General features: G+C 38.8%; 1 protein-coding gene across 8 annotated transcripts in view; it reads left to right on the top strand.

The window, feature by feature from the left end:
• METAP1D (methionyl aminopeptidase type 1D, mitochondrial) overlaps positions 1 to 21,861 on the top strand; it is a 56,488-nt gene that overhangs the window by 19,579 nt on the left and 15,048 nt on the right. For 3 of the 8 annotated variants that reach the window (XM_055718268.1, XM_055718267.1, XM_055718266.1), the window contains 3 exons: positions 15,236 to 15,402; positions 17,956 to 18,105; positions 21,514 to 21,662. In XM_055718268.1, the coding sequence (XP_055574243.1) occupies positions 15,236 to 15,402; positions 17,956 to 18,105; positions 21,514 to 21,662 (466 nt within the window). The remainder of the gene's footprint in view (positions 1 to 15,235; positions 15,403 to 17,955; positions 18,106 to 21,513; positions 21,663 to 21,861) is intronic. The other 5 variants (XM_055718272.1, XM_055718273.1, XM_055718271.1 and 2 more) reach the window with 3 other exon arrangements.

Raw genomic sequence — 21,861 nt, 5'->3', positions numbered from 1 at the left:
TTAGAGTTATTATTTTTTCTTAATTCCTTTAAGATAGTTCATATTAAATACATTATTTTAGTGAACAGCAATCTGGAAATGTTTTATGACATAGAAACAAAATATGGAAAGTTCGTTTGTTTATTTCATTAAATGACTTATACCCTGTGGAGCTCTCCTTTTAGAGTCGTGGTCCTTTCCAAATCAGTAGATGTCTTTCCCTTTACTTAATTTCTGAACAAAGAGGAAAATGTTGGAAACCAAATGTTTAACAGACTGCCCTGCTGCATGGAAGCCTTAGAAACGGGAATAAAGGCCTCTTCAGAGCTCCTCAGAGGTCTTTTGGCAGGCATACTTTGTAGTGTGCAGACTGAGAAAACTTTCATGAGTGTTTTTGAAAGTCGCGCTGTTCTGTTTCGAATTTAGATGATAAACAGGCACTCTAACCAGCTGTATAAAGTCTCCAACTTACCATTTTAAAGATGTTTACTTTCAGGTATTTATGGTTAAAATACCTGTTTAAAGCTGTGTTTCAATTTTAGATCAAGCTTATTTTGAACCGTGAAGGACTATTGCAGTAATGAACATGATCTAAATTTATACATTAATACTTATGACATATCAGATGTTACCTAAAGGAACATGTACACTTCTCAGATTATCTGTTCCATGTTTAGTTATACATAAACTGAAATTAGGTCCTGCCTTATATATTTTTTAAATTATGAAAGTCAACAGATTTGGCAAAACATTGAAGGAATATGTCAAAGAAATTGTTCGTTTTTCACATAAATTCCGGCAGTTCAGCCTCGGATTTTATGATAGACACAGGTGAAGATGGAGTTGGAAAAAAGCAATAATGAGCTCCTAACCTCCTTCCACAAGTTGTAAAAATGGTTTTATTACATAAAAATGCTTTATGTAATAGTTGGTGTGGTCACCGCAGACCTGCCTGTATGCTGCTTGGGTTCGTAGCTCTCAAACGTGTTTGTGAACTCATCTGGAGCTGTTGATGTGAGGTCCCTCTCCACTGGACAAAGCGGACAGGCATCCTGCAAAGACGTCCTGGTTGGACACCGAGATGAGGTGTTGCCCGCAGTGGTTTGTGGTCCTTTGCATGTCGCTCCCTTGCATGGTGGATGAGGTGGTATGTGGTAATGAGGCTTGTGCCATGTGCTTTCTGAACTAACATGTGAGGGGACTAGGCAGGTCTCACCTCTCTGACCTATTGCTGGTCGTTCTGCACTGATTGTTATTAACATACATGTGGCTTATGACAGAGAATTAAAGGAAATGGGTGTTCCTTGAAGAAATAAAGTCGTGGGACTTGTCTGGGTTGCTTGCTCTGGCACACCCCACTAATTCAGCAGAAGCTCAGGTCACGGGAAGAATTCACTTCTGGGAAGATGTAAATTGCTTCCTTGAAAAGATCGAGTTGTACCAGCAAGAATTATACAGCTCTGTCCCAAGGTTTCTTTTTGAGTGGCGTTGTTACATTGTCTAAGAGTTTTGGGTTGTACTCTCCTTAACTAATGCATGTTCTCTGCCAAAACTTTAATGGCAGAGCAACCCAAAGACTGCAGGAGAAGCGGCTGTTTCTAAAACAGTGTTAAGTCAGTCTTGCTTTTGTTCCTTTGGGGTCTGTTTTGTCCAAATAAATCTTTAGCAAAAACTGTTTCACAAATTCAGGTATAGAGTAAGGTAGCTGGTAGACAAACTTCAGCAGCTTTTGTTGCAACAGTATCCCCAGCTGTGGGAGCCAGCTGGACGTTGCAAACAGGTCGGTGGGAGGTTGGCAGGTGGCAGTTCAACCAGCTGAAAATAGTCTGCTGAGTGGCTGGGGTAAAGCCACTGGTTTTCTCCTATCCCCTCTGGTGCAGCAGGTGGTGGTGATGGACTACCAACCACTGCACCATGAGCAGGCACGGCGGAGACTCAAGCACATTGCTTCTGCCGACTGTGCCATTGCAGGGGGAGCAGCCACATAAGGTTCAACTTTGCTGGAGCTGTTTGCTCAGTGAATGCGAATCAGGAGCCCAGACTTTTATAAAGTTGTGGCCAGGGTCATAAAACTCAAATTCACAGTCACATCACTTTACAGTAGGCCATATAGGTGGATTGAAATGGACTTCATGTTTACAATGATTAAAATTAGAGCAGGATTCTTAGCACGTAGTTGACTGGATTTGCTGATTTGGGGATTGCTTTAGAGTCCGAAGGAGAGACCTTCTCCTGTACGTGTCTCAGCCATGATTTTATCAATGCACATGACTTCTGTAATCGCACTTTCATATATTTTAGCACCAAAGTTTCTCACCCAGAATTTATCCAGGTGTTGGATCAAAGTCTTCCAAGAGACAGACCAAAGATACACAGTCAAATGCGAAAGGTGCCTGTTTCTGTGGCTGGGCTTCTGCAGAAAGTTGTGGGAGCACCAGCACTCGCTCCAGAGTTGAGCTGGACAGCAAGAGTATAAAAGCCTCTATTTTATAATTCTCAGAACAGTTTGTATTACATCGTGCATCACATCTGGATAGAGGTTTAATGAAAAACTCCACTGACCTGATTTTTTCATTAGAAAAATAGTGCCATTGCAGCTGAAATCGCCAGTAAAATTGAGACCTCAGTGTTTCCCCATGCAGATCTGCAGGTTTAGTGAAGCACTGTCAGGATGGGTCTGCACTATCATCAGATTTACCAGGGGCTGCCAGGGTCACTGGCTTTTCTTAATAGCACCAATGTGTACTTCTTGCGACATGCATGGCTTTACTACTAGCCTGGTTTTTATTTGTTTTTTCAGTCCTCCCCATAATGAATGCAATATATGCCTGTGTCTTGTGTGACACAAGGCAGCTAGCTATGCACCCTTGTCTTCTAGTCATGTTAAATTTTATTGAGAAGTAAAGCCACCTTTTTTTTTTTTTTTGGTATGAAATTGAATGGGAAGCCTTTGCAAAAACTTTTCTTCTTATGCAGTTAATATCTTTATAAATTTTGTCTCTTGTGTCAGTTCTGTGGACCTCTTTCTCTCTAACCAGAGCACCAAATAAATAAGTACTTGGGAGCTGTGTTCTGGTTGAAACGTTTCCTCACTTGCAAGCAGCTGGCTCCTGTCAGAGCAACTGCGAGATCCAGCCATGGCCTCAGGTTGCTGCCCACACCAGTCTGTCTCTCCAGTGTGCAATACTATTGCAAATCTGTATATTTAAACCACAAACCTGTAACAAAAACAACAAAAAAAGAGAGTTGAGGTAGATGTTTGACAAATCATGCAAGGCAATCTAAAAGGTCTGAGTTGAGTTTGCAAATTATTAATTGGTCAAGTGGGATGTCCCCCTGGAGAATTCCATGGATTACTGCTCAGCTTTGCAGAAAAGGTAGCAAAGCCTGCTGTGAAGAAATGCCTATCATATTTAGCTGACAAGGTAGATTATCTTCATCTTGTGGAAATCAAAACATTTATTGCTTCTCATAGATTTACTATCTCTGCAGAAAAGAGCTATGTAAACCCTTTTCAGTCTAGAAAAAGGAGTTGGAGACCTAATTTCTTGCAAAGACCCTTTGCTTACTCTAAGAAAATCAGGTGGTGTAGTAGTCCAATAAACTGTACAAAGTGAGTGAACACCTGATGAAAATAGTTTAGAAATATTCTATTATTTTTTTTAAGTCAACCTGTGTGGGAAGTGGCTGTCATGGGCAATGTGGTACCCATCTTTGCAGCACCGTACAAGATGGGGAGGTGTTACGTGGGTGACTGATACCTGTAAAGTGCGCATCAGGAGAAGTGACTGGGAGCAAGGTCAAGATTTAGAGGTGAGAGGCACTGCTATAAGTGCAACTGGGCTGCATAATCCTCTCTTTAGGAATTAAGCAGCTTCTGTAATTTGTGATTTACTGAGATGAATGCTTGCAGTTCTTCCAGGAAATCTCCCATAGCAGTAGCTGGAGTGTTGACCATGGAGTATGAGGCAGTGGAGAAGCCCAAAGGTCCTTCTTTACCGCTTAGGGCTCACAGCTAGGTCTTGGGATCTAAATGTTGTGTTTTCTCATTGGAAAGCAAAGGGCCAGATGGGCAGGGCTGGAGCCAGTCCCAACGATGGGCTTTAGAAACCCAAAAATGTTGAATGTCAGTTGTCTTAACTCTTCCTGATGCGTATTACATGGGCCAGGGCACAGGGGGAACAAGTGAGCCAGATACTGACCTGCACGTGGGTTGAATGAAATAAGCCGACCTCTCTTCCATGTTCCCAACACCTAGAAAAAGTCATGGCAAAGACTGAACGTTAGTCATCGTAGTGGTGGTTATTGTTTAATTTACCGTAAATCAGCCACCAGGTCAGTGCCCACTGATGCCTTAGCTCTTTGTACTGAACAATTACTGCATCCAGTTAAGGTGCCTGCTGTACCCACCTGTTTATTAGGTACTGGTGAAATACTTGCCAAATGACGTCTTGTGAGGTCTGAATAGTTGAAACCTCCTGCTTTGCCATATGTTGATTATCTTACTTTAAAAGCAGAAGCTCAGTTCCTACGCCTCTTCATTTACACCTGTGGATGGGAAGAGGAAGCATGGTAAAAGCTGTCAGAGAAGTCCAATGGCCAATGCTCAAACTGTATTATTGGGTTTTGTATTTCAAAATCAGTAATTTTGGACTGTGTTGGCAAATGAGTGGCCAGTATAGCTTCTGGAGATGTTGTGTGTGCTGTATCACTGACACCTATTTAGCAAATAACAGCTACTTTCAATGGTAACCAAAACCAGTTTCAAGAGTTTGTTACTAGAAAATAAACTGAAATATTGATGGCTGTGCTGGTATCAGTGTGTCTAAGTAAGGATGGATGCAGAGAGCAATCACTGGTAAAGCTTAACCATCCATTGCTGGGTGTCCAGCAGTGATAAGCGAGGAGGTAAGGAGTCCTACCGCCTGCCCGTCCAGTGCCTCACAGCCTGTACATCTCGTCCCCAAGTGGTTCGGACCTCCCCTGTGTTGTCCAGCAGGATCTGGCCTGGCATATGAACAGCGTGGGGTTTCCCAGGCAAGCTCTGCAAGTCCTGTTACACTGTAATATAGTCGAACATGTCATCTCTGCCTTTATGGAGAGTTTGTGGCACGACAGTACTTTTGTGTTTGAGGCAATTGATTGCTGCTTTTTTTTTTTTTAATCCTAATAATATATTTATTGACTAAATTAGTTTGAACATTTGGTACCTGATCATCCTGTTGCTTTCTGCCTGTTTTGTACTTACGTTCTTTCCCTTTAGCATTTGTTAGAACAGCTTCCCTTTCCAGAGAAGTGCTATGTTACTTATAAATGACCGTTTTGTTTGCAATATGCCATACATGAAATGGGCTGTAGATGATGGTTATGTGGCTTGAGAATAGAGCTCTTAATTTTGATGTGTTTTATAAACAGTCGGCAATAAATGGCCTGATCCTGTGTCCTTTGACTTTAGTGGGAGTTTTCTGACATGTGTATGTACTCAAGGACAGCCCGGCTGCCAGCATCACGTCAGCGGGCAGCACGCCTTTGCGTTCAGCACAGTCGCATGTCCCTGTGCCAAGAATGAATTTTGCCGATTCAAATTTGCTCAGTTTGTCAACACACAGCTCCCATTGAACTTCGCGGGCAGAGAATCATTCTTGGCACAGGGCCGCAGGCAGCCCGGGGAGCACTGCCCGCTGCCGGCACCAGCTGCGACAGGAGCTGTGCACCAGCAAGAGGAGCAGCGCCCAGCCTTGGCTCCCCGCTTTGTGAGGCTCCCATCTCCTGTAGCACGTTTGCTGCTGTTTGACTAGTGGGAAGAGTCGGTGATAAAAAGAGATTACCTAGGTTAGTTTCCAAGGCTTTCTTTTTTTTTTTTTTTTTTTTTTCTTTTTTTTTTTCTTTTTTTTTTTTCTTTTTTTTTGTGGCTGTCTGGATGATTAATGTGAATAGGAAAATACTGTTGACCCATTTAAATCATGTTAGACGACATCCATTGCTCATCTGCATAATGAAATACACACTGAACATTACAGCCTAAGAGCCAGTGAACTACAAAAATAATATTTTACTCATTTATATTATGAAGTAAAATATAGGACATTAGTACTAATCATAGTATTAAATTTTAAGCCATGCAAATTGTAATTGTCAGTGAAAAAGAACTATAAGTTGAAAAGGCTATTAGCATTTCAGCTTTAACAGTTAATTTGAGTAATTTTTATTTTTTTTTTTATGCTAGCGTACAGCTTAGAAAAGTCTGTAGACAAAACATTTAATAGTAAGTGCAGGAGTGTTTGTTTCATATAATTATTTAATTTCAGTCATTAAAGAAATTTTAGAAATACTAATTTGCGGTATTAAAATGTATTAACATTTTATATTACAAAGAGTAAGCGGTAATCTTTACTTGGATAAAATCAAATCTAAAAGGCAAATTATCAGTAACTGAGAGGTGAACTAATTTTAAGCATTTATTTAAGTAGAAAAACAAAAGCTGAAGCCTTTAAAAATATGGGTTTTGTCAAATAGAAACATTGTTTTCAGTATTTTAAACTAAATAAAAATTTTAAAGTACTGGATTTAGGCTGTCAGGTTTCTATGGTTACCTACCTTTCCAGCAGTTTGGTGAGATGTGTAAATAGACCTATGAGTCACTTGTAATTATTTGTTTTTTGTTTGTTATAGTTGTAATTCTGTGTTCGGTTTGAATTTAATATAGCTCACACCATATGCTTTGGTTTATGTATGTTTTAGTGCATATGATTGACAGTGATTGAGCATTTCTTATGGAGTGCTTGGTTTTTTTGTCATAAGTGATGTATGTTGGTACTTCTGAAAATGTAAACAACTTCTTCCTGTATCACTGTTTGATAAACAGGGACTTTTATGATAAGAAAGAGGTCTTTGTAAATGTTAAGCAAGGAGATAAGTTAAAGGTATTTAAAAAAAAATGTAAACCAGCTTCCAAACATTATACTGTACTCTTCCAAATTTGATCCATAATCCTATCATTATAATTCATTCAGTGACCCAAATGTCACATATTTATGAATAAGCTTCCAAGTTACACATTAATAGCACCTACTAATGACTGACAGGTTTAAAAATAAGTGTTTTAATTAGGATCCTACAAGGTATCTGCAGCAAGCTCTTGATTGGAACATCTTCCCTGTGCAGAGCATCTTCTGGTGGGGGGGAGCATATTTCCACCATCACCACAGCAGTTTAGTAGAAACAGCTGTAAACCCTTACACCTCTCTGCTCTGCTCATTATATCTTGAACTCCGGGTTATAGGATGCAATTCCCTAACCTTACACTCTTCACTTTAGTGAAAGACATATAGCTGTTTTCTCAGTACGCGCTCACTGTCCTAATGTAACTTGTGTTTTCATGTGAAAACAGGACAACAAAAGTAATTAACATTTAATACAAGGCAAGAAACACTGCTAACTGTCATTTTTACCAAATTAGTAGGAATGTAATCTTATTTTACTGAGATATTCATCCCAAAATTGCTAGCAGTGTACACTTTTTGTTTTAATTTTGAGATAAGACTGGTTTACAATTCAGAAATCATCTTGTATCCATAGAAATTCAGCTGCAGGTATATTGAAAATTATTATTGCAGTGAGTCTTATATTTTGTGTGGTAAAAGACTCCTGACCACCCATTCTCTTTCTGTATCTCAAGCTACACAGAAAATCCTGATACAATTTTCAGAAGCACTCCTAAATATTCTATGCAAAGGTTACTCTTCTTTCAGCAGCCTTGCTCACCCACTGAAAGGGTTTCTGTGGAAAACATTTTTTCGTGGTGATCCAGACGTATTTTTTCCATTTCAGTTGGAAATTTAAGAGGTTAAAGTAGGATTTATTTTCAACATTTAATAATGTACCAGGCATGTATATCGGAAATAAACATGCCAGTTGAAAAACAGTTGTTGCACAGAGCACCTGAAAAGATTTTATCCCGGTAGGATTCAATGAATGTTGAAGCTGTGGGTGGGTGCATATAAACAAGATTGGGTATTGTGCATGTGTGTAAGGACTATTTGAATAGTTTATTATTTTAATCTGAAACAACTGCTATTTTTTAAACTGAATAACTTGTTCCAACAGTTGTTACTCCCCTGCAAAATGAAAATAATTAATACAGTAACCAATCTTTCAAGCGAAAGTAATTTCTGTGATCTTTTAAAAAACCTAAAGATAGATAGAATGTGATTGAAATATGTATTTAAATATGCTAACCTGAGCAGACATGTTTCTTGTTCTAATTTATTCACTTTATGATAAATTAATTTACTCAATATAGGAATGCAGTAACATAAGAGGAATGTTTCTCCTGCTAGTCACAGAAGTTGAAACTTCCCAGATGCTGTGATCTGGAGCCTAAATTCCCCTGATATTAACTGTGTGTGAAACTCTTTAATATCGCTTCATCCAGCCTTTGTACCTGAGTTGTTTCATTTTGCTGTGATACTGCTTTAGGCAACATTTCCTTTTTATTTTATACTTGTGTTAGTCTATCAGAGAGAGAAAATGTAGTAGAAATAACACTGGGATGGAAGGCTCTATTGGAGCAATATAAAGCAATATCGTGTTCCCAAAGTTAAGCCTGTATAGCCCAGTCCCATTTTCCGTAATAGACAATTAATTTCCTTTGGTATACGAGTGAATACCATTCAGATATAGTTGGATTATACTTTGCTTTTTTTAAATCTTTTATTAAAATGAGAAAGTACTGTTTAATCAAACCAGGGTTTTACTCAGTCAGTGAATTTATTTCTTGTACTGGCTTGGTGTGACTGTGCATATAGGTATATACACAACTACTCAACTGGTCAAAGGGATTTTTAAGGATATAAAATTAAATTTTTCTTTTCTTCTTGTTTGTTAAAGTTGCACTGTTGCTGCTGATAAAAGGTGGCACCGAGCCAGCTTCCTGAAGGAGCTATGGGGAGGGTCATGGCTTGTCATGACCTGGGCACCGTTACTTGAATGTTGTTATTATTGGGATGAAGTACCCTTAGGCTGTCATCCTTCCTGTAAATAGAAGAGGTTCCGATCCTCTGTGGTTTCCCAGTTTACCAACTTGTAGAACGGCTATTTCGTTGGCTATAAGTTTGACTGAATAATGAATTAGAAGAACAGCACTATTCCAGAAGGTACTGATTCATCATTTTAGTGTGCTGGTCTAGACAAAGTCGTATTAAGTAAAGCCAAACAAGAATGTGTTCCCACATCGTTTACAAATTTACACCCAGTTAAAAACCTCATTTGTATTGGGATACAGCAGCTTGCCCGGTTCTGCTCTCCGTGACATAAGGGCAAAATTGTAATTAGCAGGGAGCATAACTGGTCCTGAGGGCCAAATCTGACTTCTTTCAGTGTCAGGGAGAAGTGCCAGTGGTGTCGGCAGAGGGGCTGATTCTGCTTCCCTGGAGTCGGCCAGCATTTTGCCATTGCTTTGCTTTGTTCCCTCTTACGAAAGTAACAAGAACAGCAGTTCTGTTAGTGCCTTTATTAACTAAACAACTTGTGTTATTAATTTCAATAATTAACTAAAACAAAGTCAATTAGAATAGAATGTTTGCAAGATACTGGCCTGTGTTTCAGTTTATCAGGGTACAGTCATAAGCGTACTGTTGCCGAGGTTTTCACCAATGTGTTGCTGTTGTAGCTGAAGCCACATCTATCCTGATGAATATTTCATTTCCCCAATCATGCTATTAAAAACAGAGTGTTTTTACCCTTTCATTTCTGTTTTCTCTTTTCCAGTGCCATCGTGACAGCTGTGGTTGTGTCCTGTTTACAAATTGCTGCTAGTCACATTTTCAGTAGTCCTTGTGGGTTTTGCTTTCGCCTAATATGGGCAATTAGGAGGAAATATTTCTCACGAGCATGGACTTGCTCTTCTTGTAATGACATAGTCCTGCAATCCAGGAAACAGTGCTGCATGGTGTCCATGTCCACGATTTCCTGATGTGGGAAAAACGTGTGGAAAGCATCTGGAGAGGAGGAGACCCCCTTTACCAGCTTGTTTCCTGTAAGCGAAATTGGAAGACCTTGTCTGCACAAATAGATTTCAAAATAGAGTCTGCCCTTTGACTGTCTCCATAATTACACAGCGCTCTCTGTATTTTATTTGGCTGCCAGAGCAGTTAACCCCTGGAAGTAAGGGGCTGATGATGGCGTGACCAGCACGGGTATGCAGACATGACCATGTGAATACAGTCTTGTTTGGAGAAGCCTGTCGTTAAGACCTCATTACAATATACTTTTACCAAATTTAAAAATTGTTATGTGTTGGGTTATGTTGATTAAGATATGTTATATCCTTAATGCACAGAAAACAGGGAGGTATTAGTTGCAAAAAAGGAAAAAAAAAGAAACAGGGGAAAAAGTTTTTTCGTAGCTTTGATGTAATCAACATCTGTCAACAGAATGAATTTGCTTTTGTTTAATTTCAAGGGCTCTTGTCCTTCTACTTTGCCCAATCAGTTTCAACTTCTGCCTCAGGCATTTCCCTATGTTGTTCCCCCCCCTCCCTTTTTTTTCCTTTTTTCTTTTTTTTTTCTCTTTTTTTTTTAGCAAATGCACAGGTTATTGCTTGTGAAATGTGAGCTGCTCTTCTGCTACACAGGTTACTCAGAGTTGGAAAGAACCTTTAATCTTTCCCATCCTATTTTTGAAGCTTGGAAGTACCTTTGCAACATGGGGATTACAAAGTCAGTGTTTTATTAGACAGTTAGAATTACAATTACAAGTGAAGCTCTTTCAAGCCACAACCATTATTTTGGATTGAAAAATGGGAACATTTGGTAATTAACAATGTATTCTTACCTGGTTTCATTGGTTGGATTCAACAGTTACCCATATAGATTTTTAATATCTCACTTTAAACATTATTCCTCTGAAGTTTCAGCAAAAATAGTATTTGCACAAGAAGCTAAAACACAATATAATATTAAAATGACCTGACAAGTCAAATTAAAGATCTCTAGTGTTTTACTCTCAAATGCATATATACTAAGAAAATCTCCACAGTCATGCTTTTTTTCAGTTAAAAAAAAAAATCAACTATTTTGAAAAAGAGTTAACAGAAAAATGCTTTTAATGTTGTTAATTGTATATCTTAAGTAAGATTTACTTTACCAAGAGCAAATTGATTTTACTTCGTAAATGGGTTGGATGTTAATTTTTGCATTCCTACATAATTTTGGTACTGTGCTTCTGCTGATACTTTGACTAAATTATTTTAAAATATGTTAATTTTTCTTGGCTCTTTTAAGATGAACCCTTGTATTTATTATAGCTTGGAACTGACACAGAGTTTATCCTTTGGTAACACTCTTGCTAATTGCTTGGAAATTTGAAGTCTTTTATAAATAAATACCAAAAAAATGGTTGCTAACAATCACATTTGATGAATCATGTAGATGAGCAGTTTTTTGCATGGCTACCCCATACCTTATTCATTGAAAACATGGCTGATAAATGGCTGTAACTGTTAAACAAGAAGCATTAGAAAAGGGCTTATGTGAGAGTTCATTTCCAACATCTCCCTTTAAAAATACTTCTTGACCAGAGGAAAATCACATTTAAATGACTAAAATCAACTTAATTAAGGGTCATTAATAGAGATACACATAAAAAACTCTCTACTCTGTGAGTGAAATGGGAGCATTTCATTATATAGTGTAGCATGCATGAACAGATAACAATTAAAATAGACCTAGAGTAAAAGGCTAATAAATATAGGGCACGTTGTGCTGCAAAATCAGTCACTTAAAATGCTCCCACCCATCATCATACTCGAATTCTGTATTTAGCCCCTTTGGCTGACTCATTTGAAAGAAAAAGAAAATGTAATTTTCACATAAGATAGATTCATCTGGTAATTCACAAAAGCTCGCAGTGCATATTTATATTATTAATACAAATTAAGATCTGGAAGGTATGCTGAGGAATCCAGCGGCTCTGGCAGGACGTGCATGCATGCAGATGGCACCGTCTGATTCACTGTTGAGTCAGAGGAGCAGTTGTCTGTAATTTTCTGTGCTGGGTACATTGTATCTGCTGATGTGATTCAGTAATGCTGGTAATAATTCTCCTTACGGCAGCTGATAGTAAATACCCTGCTACTTGTAGCAGGTGATGTAGCCTTGCCGTTGGAGGAGAGAAGAAACACCTAACGGGTCAAGTTTGCACCCTGGCTGTGCTGTTGTGTTACCGGCTTCAGACTTGGGGCTGTCTCACGTGGCTGCAGTCCCCACTGGAAGCTGCATAAATCCTGTGCTTATGAACTGTCTTAAAGTATTTAATATACACAGAAAGCTTAACAAAAAGGATGTGCTCGAGCACCAATGTTACAAAAGCAAATAAGGCACTGAGAAAAGCTTTGATAGGTGCAAGGGCTGGGGAGGAGGGAGTATCTGCGCCAAACTTGGAGAATACAACCAGTTGTTCCTGTCTCTGGTGATTGATGATGTTGCTATATCGAATTAGCTGTGAATGTGGGAGCTTAAATAATAAAAGGAGCTGTGGAGACATTAGGAAGGCCTTTTTAAGGAAGGAAGTGTGCGGATGGAGTCCAGATTTTCATTATAGAACAGTAACCTTATTATATTTTAAAGCCATTTTATTTTTACTTTGTAGGAGAATGTTTTCTGTTACAATTTTTTGTATTTCAAATAAAGGTTTAGTTGTCCTGTGTTTATAATTCTTGTGATGTATTTCTGGAGTTGTATTATGCTATGGTGATACTTACTCGGTTGTCGCATTTCACCTTTTCAAGTAGTAGGTACTTTTGTATGCGTCTGGTTTATAATGAGTAGGTAGTATAATAACAACAGACTACAGTGCCTTATTATCCTGTTATCTTGTGACAACACTTACAGTGTATCTTTTGGAGAATAGAGATGAAAATTTTATTCCAAATAAAATGGTATCCCTTATGAATGTGGGATAGTCAATAGGCATGCACTCATGAATATAAGCTGCTTTAATGTATTTAAGGGTGTGTATTTTGGACATTTGGAGTTTTATTGTTGAATAATTGACAAGCACTCTTGCACCTTTTCTTCCCCAATTAAACTTTTACACAGCAGACAAGGTGCCTGGGCAGCATGCCATGTGTCAAGGAGACCATTTGAAATAGACGGTCACATATTGATGTCCACATGGACTTTAGCTGACCACATCAGTGAATGTGGGTTTTCAATATATTTATAATACCTTCAGCTGTGGTAAGAGCAAGGTACTTCCACTGCACTCTGTAAAAGAGCTACTTCAGCTTACGCAGGCAGACCGCTTGCTGCTTCCGATGGCCCAGAAGTTACTGCCTCAGCAGCTTCTGTGCTTCCAGAAATGGGTGCAAACCAGCCAGGGAGTTCAAAGGATGCTTTTGGCTTTTGGGATGCACTTACACATTGTGCAGGATAGATAGCCCAGATTTCTTTGCTTTTTTCTTTTTTTCCTTAATTGGACAATTGTGAAGGAAAGCCTAGGAAAGCAGAAGATTATGAGGTTGTTGATTACATTATAATTAAACCACCACCAAACCAATCCAGCCTTCTGTTAACTGGGCAGCTCCACTTCCATAGAGACACTCTCTTCCCTTTTGAAGGAGGCAACTTCCACCGGGGTACCAAGGTGATACTGAGAGCTTGATCTGGGCCTCACTCTCCAACTCTGCCTTGTTACTTATCAGCAGTTTAAAAAAAAATACTAAAAAAATCGCTTGCACTGAGTAAAAGTCTCTACAACTTTTCAGATATTGGTAACAAAACATAGCACTGATCAGTGTGCAAAGAGATAGTCAGGAACACTTCTAAAGCAAACCCCGTACAACCATTCCACTCATTCTGGGGCTTGGGGCTCAAAAAAAGGTGCAAAACTAAAATTTCCTGTATATCACGGAATGCTGTAAAAGGGCTATTTATGAAGCTAAGTGTGCATGTGAAAGGATAATTTCTGCATCTGGATATGATAAATGCATCCAAAGGAAAGGAAGGAAAGTAATCAAATAAAAAAATACAAGATATGGAAGAAACTCTTCTTCTAAAAAAAATAAAAACCCAAACCATTTCTGCATAGTTACAAAATACACAGTAGATTAATTTCTTAATTTCTATGATGTAAAGATGTTTAGTTCCTCCTATTTAAATGAAAACACTTCCTTTTTAATAAAGAGTAATTATTTATGTGGGTTACTTGCCACAAAAGATTGCTCTTGTGTTTGTACACAGATGACATTTTTCAGAAGCAGATTAACTATTATGTTAAGCTTATGTTTCAAAAACATAATTCTCTTTGTTTAGATTGTAGAATGTTTGAGTAATAGAAATACGCACTATGTGTAATTGTAGTTTAATTGGACAGTGTCAATAATCCTTTTGAATTTAGATGTTTCCCTGTTTTGATGCTAGCATCATCTTTTGTGCAGCATTGTTTTGGTTTTGATGTCTCGAACAACCTTTGAGCCTCAATGCCCCTTTTTTTCCCTTTTTTCTGTTTTGAGGGGGGCAAAATGCATCATTGCCCAGCAGCTAAGTTTGAGCAATGAATACTCTGATGAACTGTCATCCTAGATTCCCAAGTGAATTAAATGGAAATCTGATTCAAATATTCCAAGTCAATTACAAATATTAATCCCTTCAATTGGCTTTGGCCAAGATTAAAATATCTCTGGAAGTTTGTTCTATTGCCCTGCTAGGCAGGACAAACTGAATCCCGTTCCTTGTGTCTTGGCACAAATGACAAGAGCAACATTAGCTTGGTTATGCTCAAATTGGTGATCAATTCTGCAAAAGTACAGCTGAAAATATTGTCTGAAATCAACATTAAATCATTTTTTCTCTCCTCTTGTCTTGCTGTTGTCCCTTATTCACTGTTTTGCCATGCCTTGGAAGAGTGCAGCTTCTAGCCGTGCAAATTGCTCCATGCGGGGGCCAGCTGGAGTGTCACTCCTGTCTGTAAGCTTTGGGGAATTTACCCACACTACTTTTCAATGCATCCAACCAAAACAGATCTGGTATTTTATAAAGCTTTGAAGTATTGTTTTTGGAGTTTTTTTGTTCTTATTGCTTCTCAGTGTTAATGCTCTTTCTTTAACGGTCAAGATGTGAACAGTTTGAACTACCCCTAGCTGCTACATGAGTTCTGTGGTTTGTTTTACATGATGCCGTTCTTTTTGCATACTTCCCATTTTGTAATATGGTAGCAGAAAAAAAATGTTAACCATTTTTAACTTATCTGTTAACAGGTTCTGTGACTCGCTGCCACATAATCTTTTCTTCGTGTAATTGTATCTACCTGCACAGGCAGTCAAGCAATCAACAGCGAAGATGCTTCTTTTTTCAAGGACAAAGAAATACTGCTTATAGTATAGTTTGGCCAGCCACAGTTTCTCCAGCTCACCCAGTTCCTAAGGTACTGTGATTTCTATTATCTAATCTGTTCTTCAGTCAATATAGAGTTCGACTGCAGGCATGATCAAGTGCATTCATTGTCTGACAGCCAGGGGTTTGGATCATCATCCTGTTGCTTGGACTGGTATTTAAAACAGTAGCACTGGTGAGAGAAGTTTTCAGCCACCTACCCTGTTAAACACAGTGGCATATCCATTTATTAGACAGTTTAAACCTTGGGTTTGTTCAGTTATGGTAGTATAAACATGGAATTTTATAATCATCTGTCAACACTTAATAGTTCTGTGTCCAGATTCTCATTTTGGAAAATTATAGATAGCCCTACCGAAAGTCAGTAGGGCTCATTCGTGATCATCTGAGTCCTTTTCTGTATAAATCTCTAGCAAGCTAATTATAAAAGTGTTTATATTTTGCTGAAGGTTTTGTTAATTGGTTATGTCAGATTTAGGAAGAGAACATACAATACCTGCTGGTGGCTGCTCTGCAACCCCACTGCACGTTCTAAATTTGTCTTTACTGTGCATGAGTGGGGATTTTTTCCTGCAACATATACTTCTATTTTTATTTACTTTAGAGCCAATAGGAACTTTTTAATGCAATTTTAACATGTTTTCCACTTCTGGTTTCCTTTTCTTTTTCTCTTCTCTTCTCTTCTCTTCTTCCCATGTTTAATTGCAGCATATAGATTAACTGTTGAGTATCTTTCCTTTAGCCAGAAGAAGACCAAAGTACCCTTTCTAAACAGTGCTTTTCAGGATGTGTATTATTACTATTTTTAAATCTTGTTTTTCATCTTATCATAGATTTCTTATCCATAATACAGAGTATTTCAATGGGCCAGAAATACTAAAAAGCTGTTAGATAGGAAAGCAGATAAGGATGCTGAATGTAGGGCTCTTACACCTAAGATGCTGTGGAAGCTCTGTGTGCAGGGAGAAGACAGGGTTACATACTTTATATATTTGCAAAACTTTTAAAATTGTAGAACTTATAAACTTTTTTTTTCTATATTTAGATGCTTCTTTTAGGATAAAGAAGGGGGAAATGTATTGTCATACTGAAAAGTTGTCTTCACAGATCAGAGTTCTCAGACTGTCTAAAAGTCAGTCCAGTTCTTCAACTCTGAACACTTGAGGGCAAAATTACTACTTTATACAGAGCATACCAGAAATCACATTGAAATAACACAGGTTTTTTCAAGAAGTTGGTATGAAACTGTATACATAGATGTTTGTACGTACACTGCTTTGGGCTTCTCCCTTAACAGGCCTTACAGGTCAGCAGGGTCAGGTCTCAGCCATTACTAGGATAAGTGCCCTCCAAGGGGAAAGCCAGGGTGCTGTGTATGGAGTTGCTAATCCAGCACACAGTCGGGGAGGGGGGTGGGGAGTATAAATTAAGTCCCAAACTACTGCAGTAGGATGTTGTTAGGGTTGCTATACCATTAATTTGAACGAAATGTAAACCTGAAATTCTGTTGACAGAAGTCCACTTAGTTAGTTTTGGGTTTTGTCAGAGTAGAAATAAAATGTCCATAGGAGTAACAATAGTCTTCCTATTTGAAGTCCCGCTAGAGCTAATTGGTTGCCCCACTCTTTACTCCTACACCCTGCTGTTGTATGGTCTTGTTGTGTACAGCCCAAGTGCCCGCTTTTTTTCCTACCTGCCAGCTTTATTCTGTGTTTTGTGAAGTCACTGCAAAATGTGCCCTGTGGCCAGCATGGCAGAGGATCAGCCTGGCTGTGGTGGGCAAAGGGAATCTTCCCCAGCCTGTGCAACAGTCCAGGACCCTCCAAGAGAAAGTGCATTTCCATCTCTGTGCAAGATATTACCATTATTATTGGTTGTTGTGTTCATACACGTGTTGTGGATTTAAAAAAATCAGAAATGAAATTTCATCTCTGTACAAGGGATGAGAATTTTATGTGTGGAAAAAATGAAGTCTAATACACTTTCCTTGACACAGTGAATTGGAATACCCTTGCATAATGTTGTAGATGGACAGATTTGGGCAGAGCATATGAACTAGATTCATAAGTAAAACCCTCTAAATTAAAATAAGTTAAATCCTAAGGTTCATAGTCAAAAAGCAGTCTCATGGAAGTTAACGGGAGTTATATCTGAACAAGAAACTAAGGATTTGATCAGTTTTATTTTTGAGCCTAATTCTGTATGTTTGTCTGGTCAGTTCCAGTGTTTAAATGCCTTTTCTAGAAAGTGTACCTCTTTGGAAAAGAAAATGAAGAGTTTTTAAATCTTGGTCACAGTTTCAAAACTTACAACTGTCTGCGCTGGAAGTCAGCTGCAGTATCTGGGGTTTCAGCTCTGGGAGGCTAACAGACTGTGTAAGTCAGTAGTAACAGGCAATGTTAAGTTCAAAAGGGCAGTGGAAGAAATACTGAGGCAGCCTTGAGGGTTTGCCCTGATGGCTTAGGAAGGTCGATACTACGACAGAAAGGGCAAGCTGCCATGAAGCAGGAGGCAGTATCTGAGAAAATGATCCCATTGTCATGCTCAGTTTTCTGATCTTCATTTTCAATCCTTTTTCTCCAAGCACATAAAGAAGCCAGACTATGTGACGACAGGCATTGTACCAGACTGGGGAGACGACATAGAAATTAAGAACGAAGATCAGATTCAAGGGCTTCGTCAAGCTTGTCAGTTGGCCCGTCATGTCCTGCTTCTGGCTGGAAAGGGCTTAAAGGTAACAGTTGCAGAAGTCCCATAACAGTTTGGATGTCTTTTACACTTTCACTTATTTGGGGTTTTTTCCTACCTTTTTTTTTTTAACTTTCCCTTAATATGCATCCAATTTTGAGTTAGATCCTGAAAAAAGAAGGATTTATTAACTTTTGATTCGGTCCGTGATATACCTGTTCAATTATTTCTGTAATTTGGACCTATGCAGTAATTAGAGCGAGTTGCTGACTCAGGTGTAATATCTCTCTGTCTGTAATCTCCCTCTGTTCAGATTGTGCCAAATCATGTGAATTTCTCATAAGGCCCATGCTACGTTTTTTCTTTCATTTCATGGCCCATCTTCCTCCTATGTCACGCTTTTTGGCTCTGCATGTGTGCAAGTCCGAAAGACTGGGCTGCCCCCTCTGCTCCTGTCCATCCTTCAGCCCCTTGCTGTCCCACGGGGTCTGGTGCAACTCGTAGAGCTGCCATTGGAAAAAACAGCTGCCAAATTCCACACAATTTTCCAGAGTGCATTGATAATAAAGCCTTATAGTTTCCAGAAATGTTTCTGCAGTATGCTTTTTAGAATACCTCCCAAGTTAAAATATACTGGAAGGAGCCTACTACCAGGTTTTGGAGATGGAGTGCTTTTTTAGCCTTGCCTTGGTATTTCATGTAATAGCATACTGGATAGGGTGAAATGGGTTGAGTAGCTATGAGATGCAGAGATAGGTGGGGACTGTAGGTCAATGCCATTGACTTAAAAGGGGAAAAAATTATCAGTTTACCATGCATTTTTCTTTCCTCTATCATTTCACTTTCCCAGAGGTTTAAATTCTGGAGCTGGGGTGGCCAATAACAAAAGTGCCTGAACCTTTAATCTTACATAGGCTCATGTATGTTTAACTTATGTGCAGTTATTTCCCAGTACAGTAAAACTTACTTATGTAAAGTTAAGATCATATACATGTTTCTGAAGGATCAGGGTACAATGTGGGTTTTGAATGAGAGCAGTTTTTCACTTATACTTTTTGGTTGTTATCATGTGTAAAATATATATGTATGCAGCATGGTGTAGTTTATGATGCAGTTCATAGTATGTGCCAAATCATACATAATAGCAAAGTACATATAACAAATGCTTTGGAGCAAGGTGTATAAGGTAAGAATTATGTGACCAGGAGCTGTGGTGGCAGGAGGGAGGCGGCAGAGTTGTGGTGCCGAGACCACTGCCCAGGTCAGCTGCAGACAAGTGGTGAGCTCCATTTTACACCATTGAATGTTTGGTCAAGACTCCCCTGACTGGGAGGATGCTGCAAAACCTTCCCTCATTGACAGTGAGCATCTTCGGCTTTCCAGCCTGGTGCTGCACGTGGCCAGTTTATACCCATTTGTTCTTGTGCCAACACCGCTCTTTAATTCAAACGGCTTCCTGCATTCCCTTGAGTCTGTCCCCTTCATGCGGTAATAAAGCTATTACAGCTTTCAGTGCAGCAGACTAAACAAACCAAGCTCTTTTAGGCTGTTCTCATAAGATAAACTCTGCATTCCTATTTTATCTGAAGAGCCCCATCGCTCCACCTGTTCCTATTGTCTTGCTGAACCCACCTCGCACACAGCTGTCCAAGCCAGCTCTCCCTGTGCTTTAGCTAATGATGGTAACATCCCCTAATATAACAAAGGTGCACTACAACGCATGGATGCAGAGAGACGAAGTTGGGGCTGAGCATGGTTTTGATATTACCATTTACTGCCTGTGGGACCTAAAAATACAATGTGGTACTATATACAATAGCATTTCCTTGGTTTGAGTTAAAGATTTGGGAATGAAGCCACAAATTCTATGATAGGGAAGTATTTTGTTAGATACCATCAGATTGCCCTGTCCCAAATAAGGGATGAGGTGCACAGTATGTGCCTCCCCAACCTTGCCCAGCTAGCAAAAGCTCCTTTAAAAGTAAAGCAGATACTGTTAAAAGCAGAACTTTTCACAGCATGTAAGCCTGTCATGCACAGGGCACGGCTCGAGTGCCCAAAAGCCACAGTGGATTCCTTGAGCAGAGCAGCAGCAGACAGCACCCAATCTGGTACATAGCGGTTCAGTTTGTCTATGGGCTGAAGATGATAAATGGCGAGCGAAGGCAGGAGCAACAAACCTGTATTTATCCAGAACCAATGGCTGCAGTATCCAATACAGACAGCGCACTGGGGCTGCAGCTGCCATCCCAGCGCAGAGGCTGCAAATGACTACTGCAAAGCAGGGGGGTTGCACAGTAACCCCAATTCCTGGTCTTGCATGGGTTCATCACTCCTCATCTGCCCAATCATGGGGTTTTGCTGAACAAGATGCAAATAGACATGGTTTTATCCTCAGCGCAGTACACAAGTGCACTCTGCTATTCTCTGTGCGTGCTCAACAAATATTTCAATATATGGGTAAGTATGCCTCCTGTGCCATAGCCTACCTATATTACACATGTTACTAAAAAGTCCTCCAAAATCACAGCCACTGTAGTATATATGTACGAAGTATGATTTTCAAAGGCTCAAAACTCATTCAAATCAAAATCAATTTGCAGAGGAACCCTCAAAGGCACTTCTTCTCAGTGAGGGAGGTTTCCTACCAGATTTCAAATTTCAGTTCTAAGCATTCCAGGGACCAAGTCGATCCAAAAGAAAAGTGAGAAGAATGTTATATTAAGCATGTGCATTTTCCACTCCATGGATACTCAGAAAATGACAGAAAATGGGGGTTTTAAAATGTAAAATCATGATAAAAAGATGAATCTAGAAAACATGCAAGCATAAAAATTAAGATTTCTGAAAATGATGGATTTGCAGATTCAAGAAGAGCTTGCAGATTCACTGTGATCATCCAGGCTGTGTCCACTTTAAGTAGAATATCCTCAAGAAATTAAGTCAAATATTTAAATCTTTTATAAAATTAAAGAATACTTGGAAAACAATTTCATGAAATGCACAAGTATATTATGATAAATGTACTGGGCAGTTACAAGAATTAAGATCCTTTCTTTTACAAATAAAAGGGAAGGTAATGTGTTTTAAAGGACTGAAAGCATTGAAACCAGACATTTCTATAGCAGCTACTGAAACAAGATGCCATGGAAAATTGGTGTCTTTGAGAAAGCAAATGTGGAAAAAAGAACAGAAAGGAAATAGACAGTATTTTAGGTTTTCTAGGAACCTTTGAGTGCTCGTTTCTACTTCATGCTTTATTTAAAACCTTTTTCTCTTAAAAAAAAAAGGTCCAATATATCAATAAAGTGTATCAGACAGTTTAGTGTTTTGTATCAAAGCAGCATATTTGAAACATCCAAGATTTCATTGAAACGCTTGGCTGCAATCACATTCAGTAAATGTGAGAAACTATCTTTGCTTTTTTAACAGGATGTTATGTTTGATATTTTAGGTTGGCATGACAACTGAAGAAATAGATTCTATTGTTCATCATGAAATAATCAGACAGAATGCCTATCCATCACCTCTGGGCTATGGAGGTTTTCCAAAATCTGTTTGTACTTCTGTAAACAACGTGGTATGTCATGGTATTCCTGACAGGTATTTCCCCAGTAATATACATTTTACCACCAGAAATGAAAATGTTAAACTGGAATTAATAAATTATTTTTAATATTGAACATACTTCAGCTTAACTAAATGTTATACGTAAACATATTGCAGATGCATATCATGTTACCACACGATGCTGATGTATGTGAAATAGAAAAAAAATATTATCCTGTTTGTCCATAAACTT

The sequence above is a fragment of the Falco cherrug genome, chromosome 8 (assembly GCF_023634085.1).
Source record: "Falco cherrug isolate bFalChe1 chromosome 8, bFalChe1.pri, whole genome shotgun sequence".
NCBI lineage: Eukaryota > Metazoa > Chordata > Aves > Falconiformes > Falconidae > Falco > Falco cherrug.
Note: the sequence above shows the minus strand (reverse complement) of the source record. Positions and strands in the feature narration are given on the sequence as shown.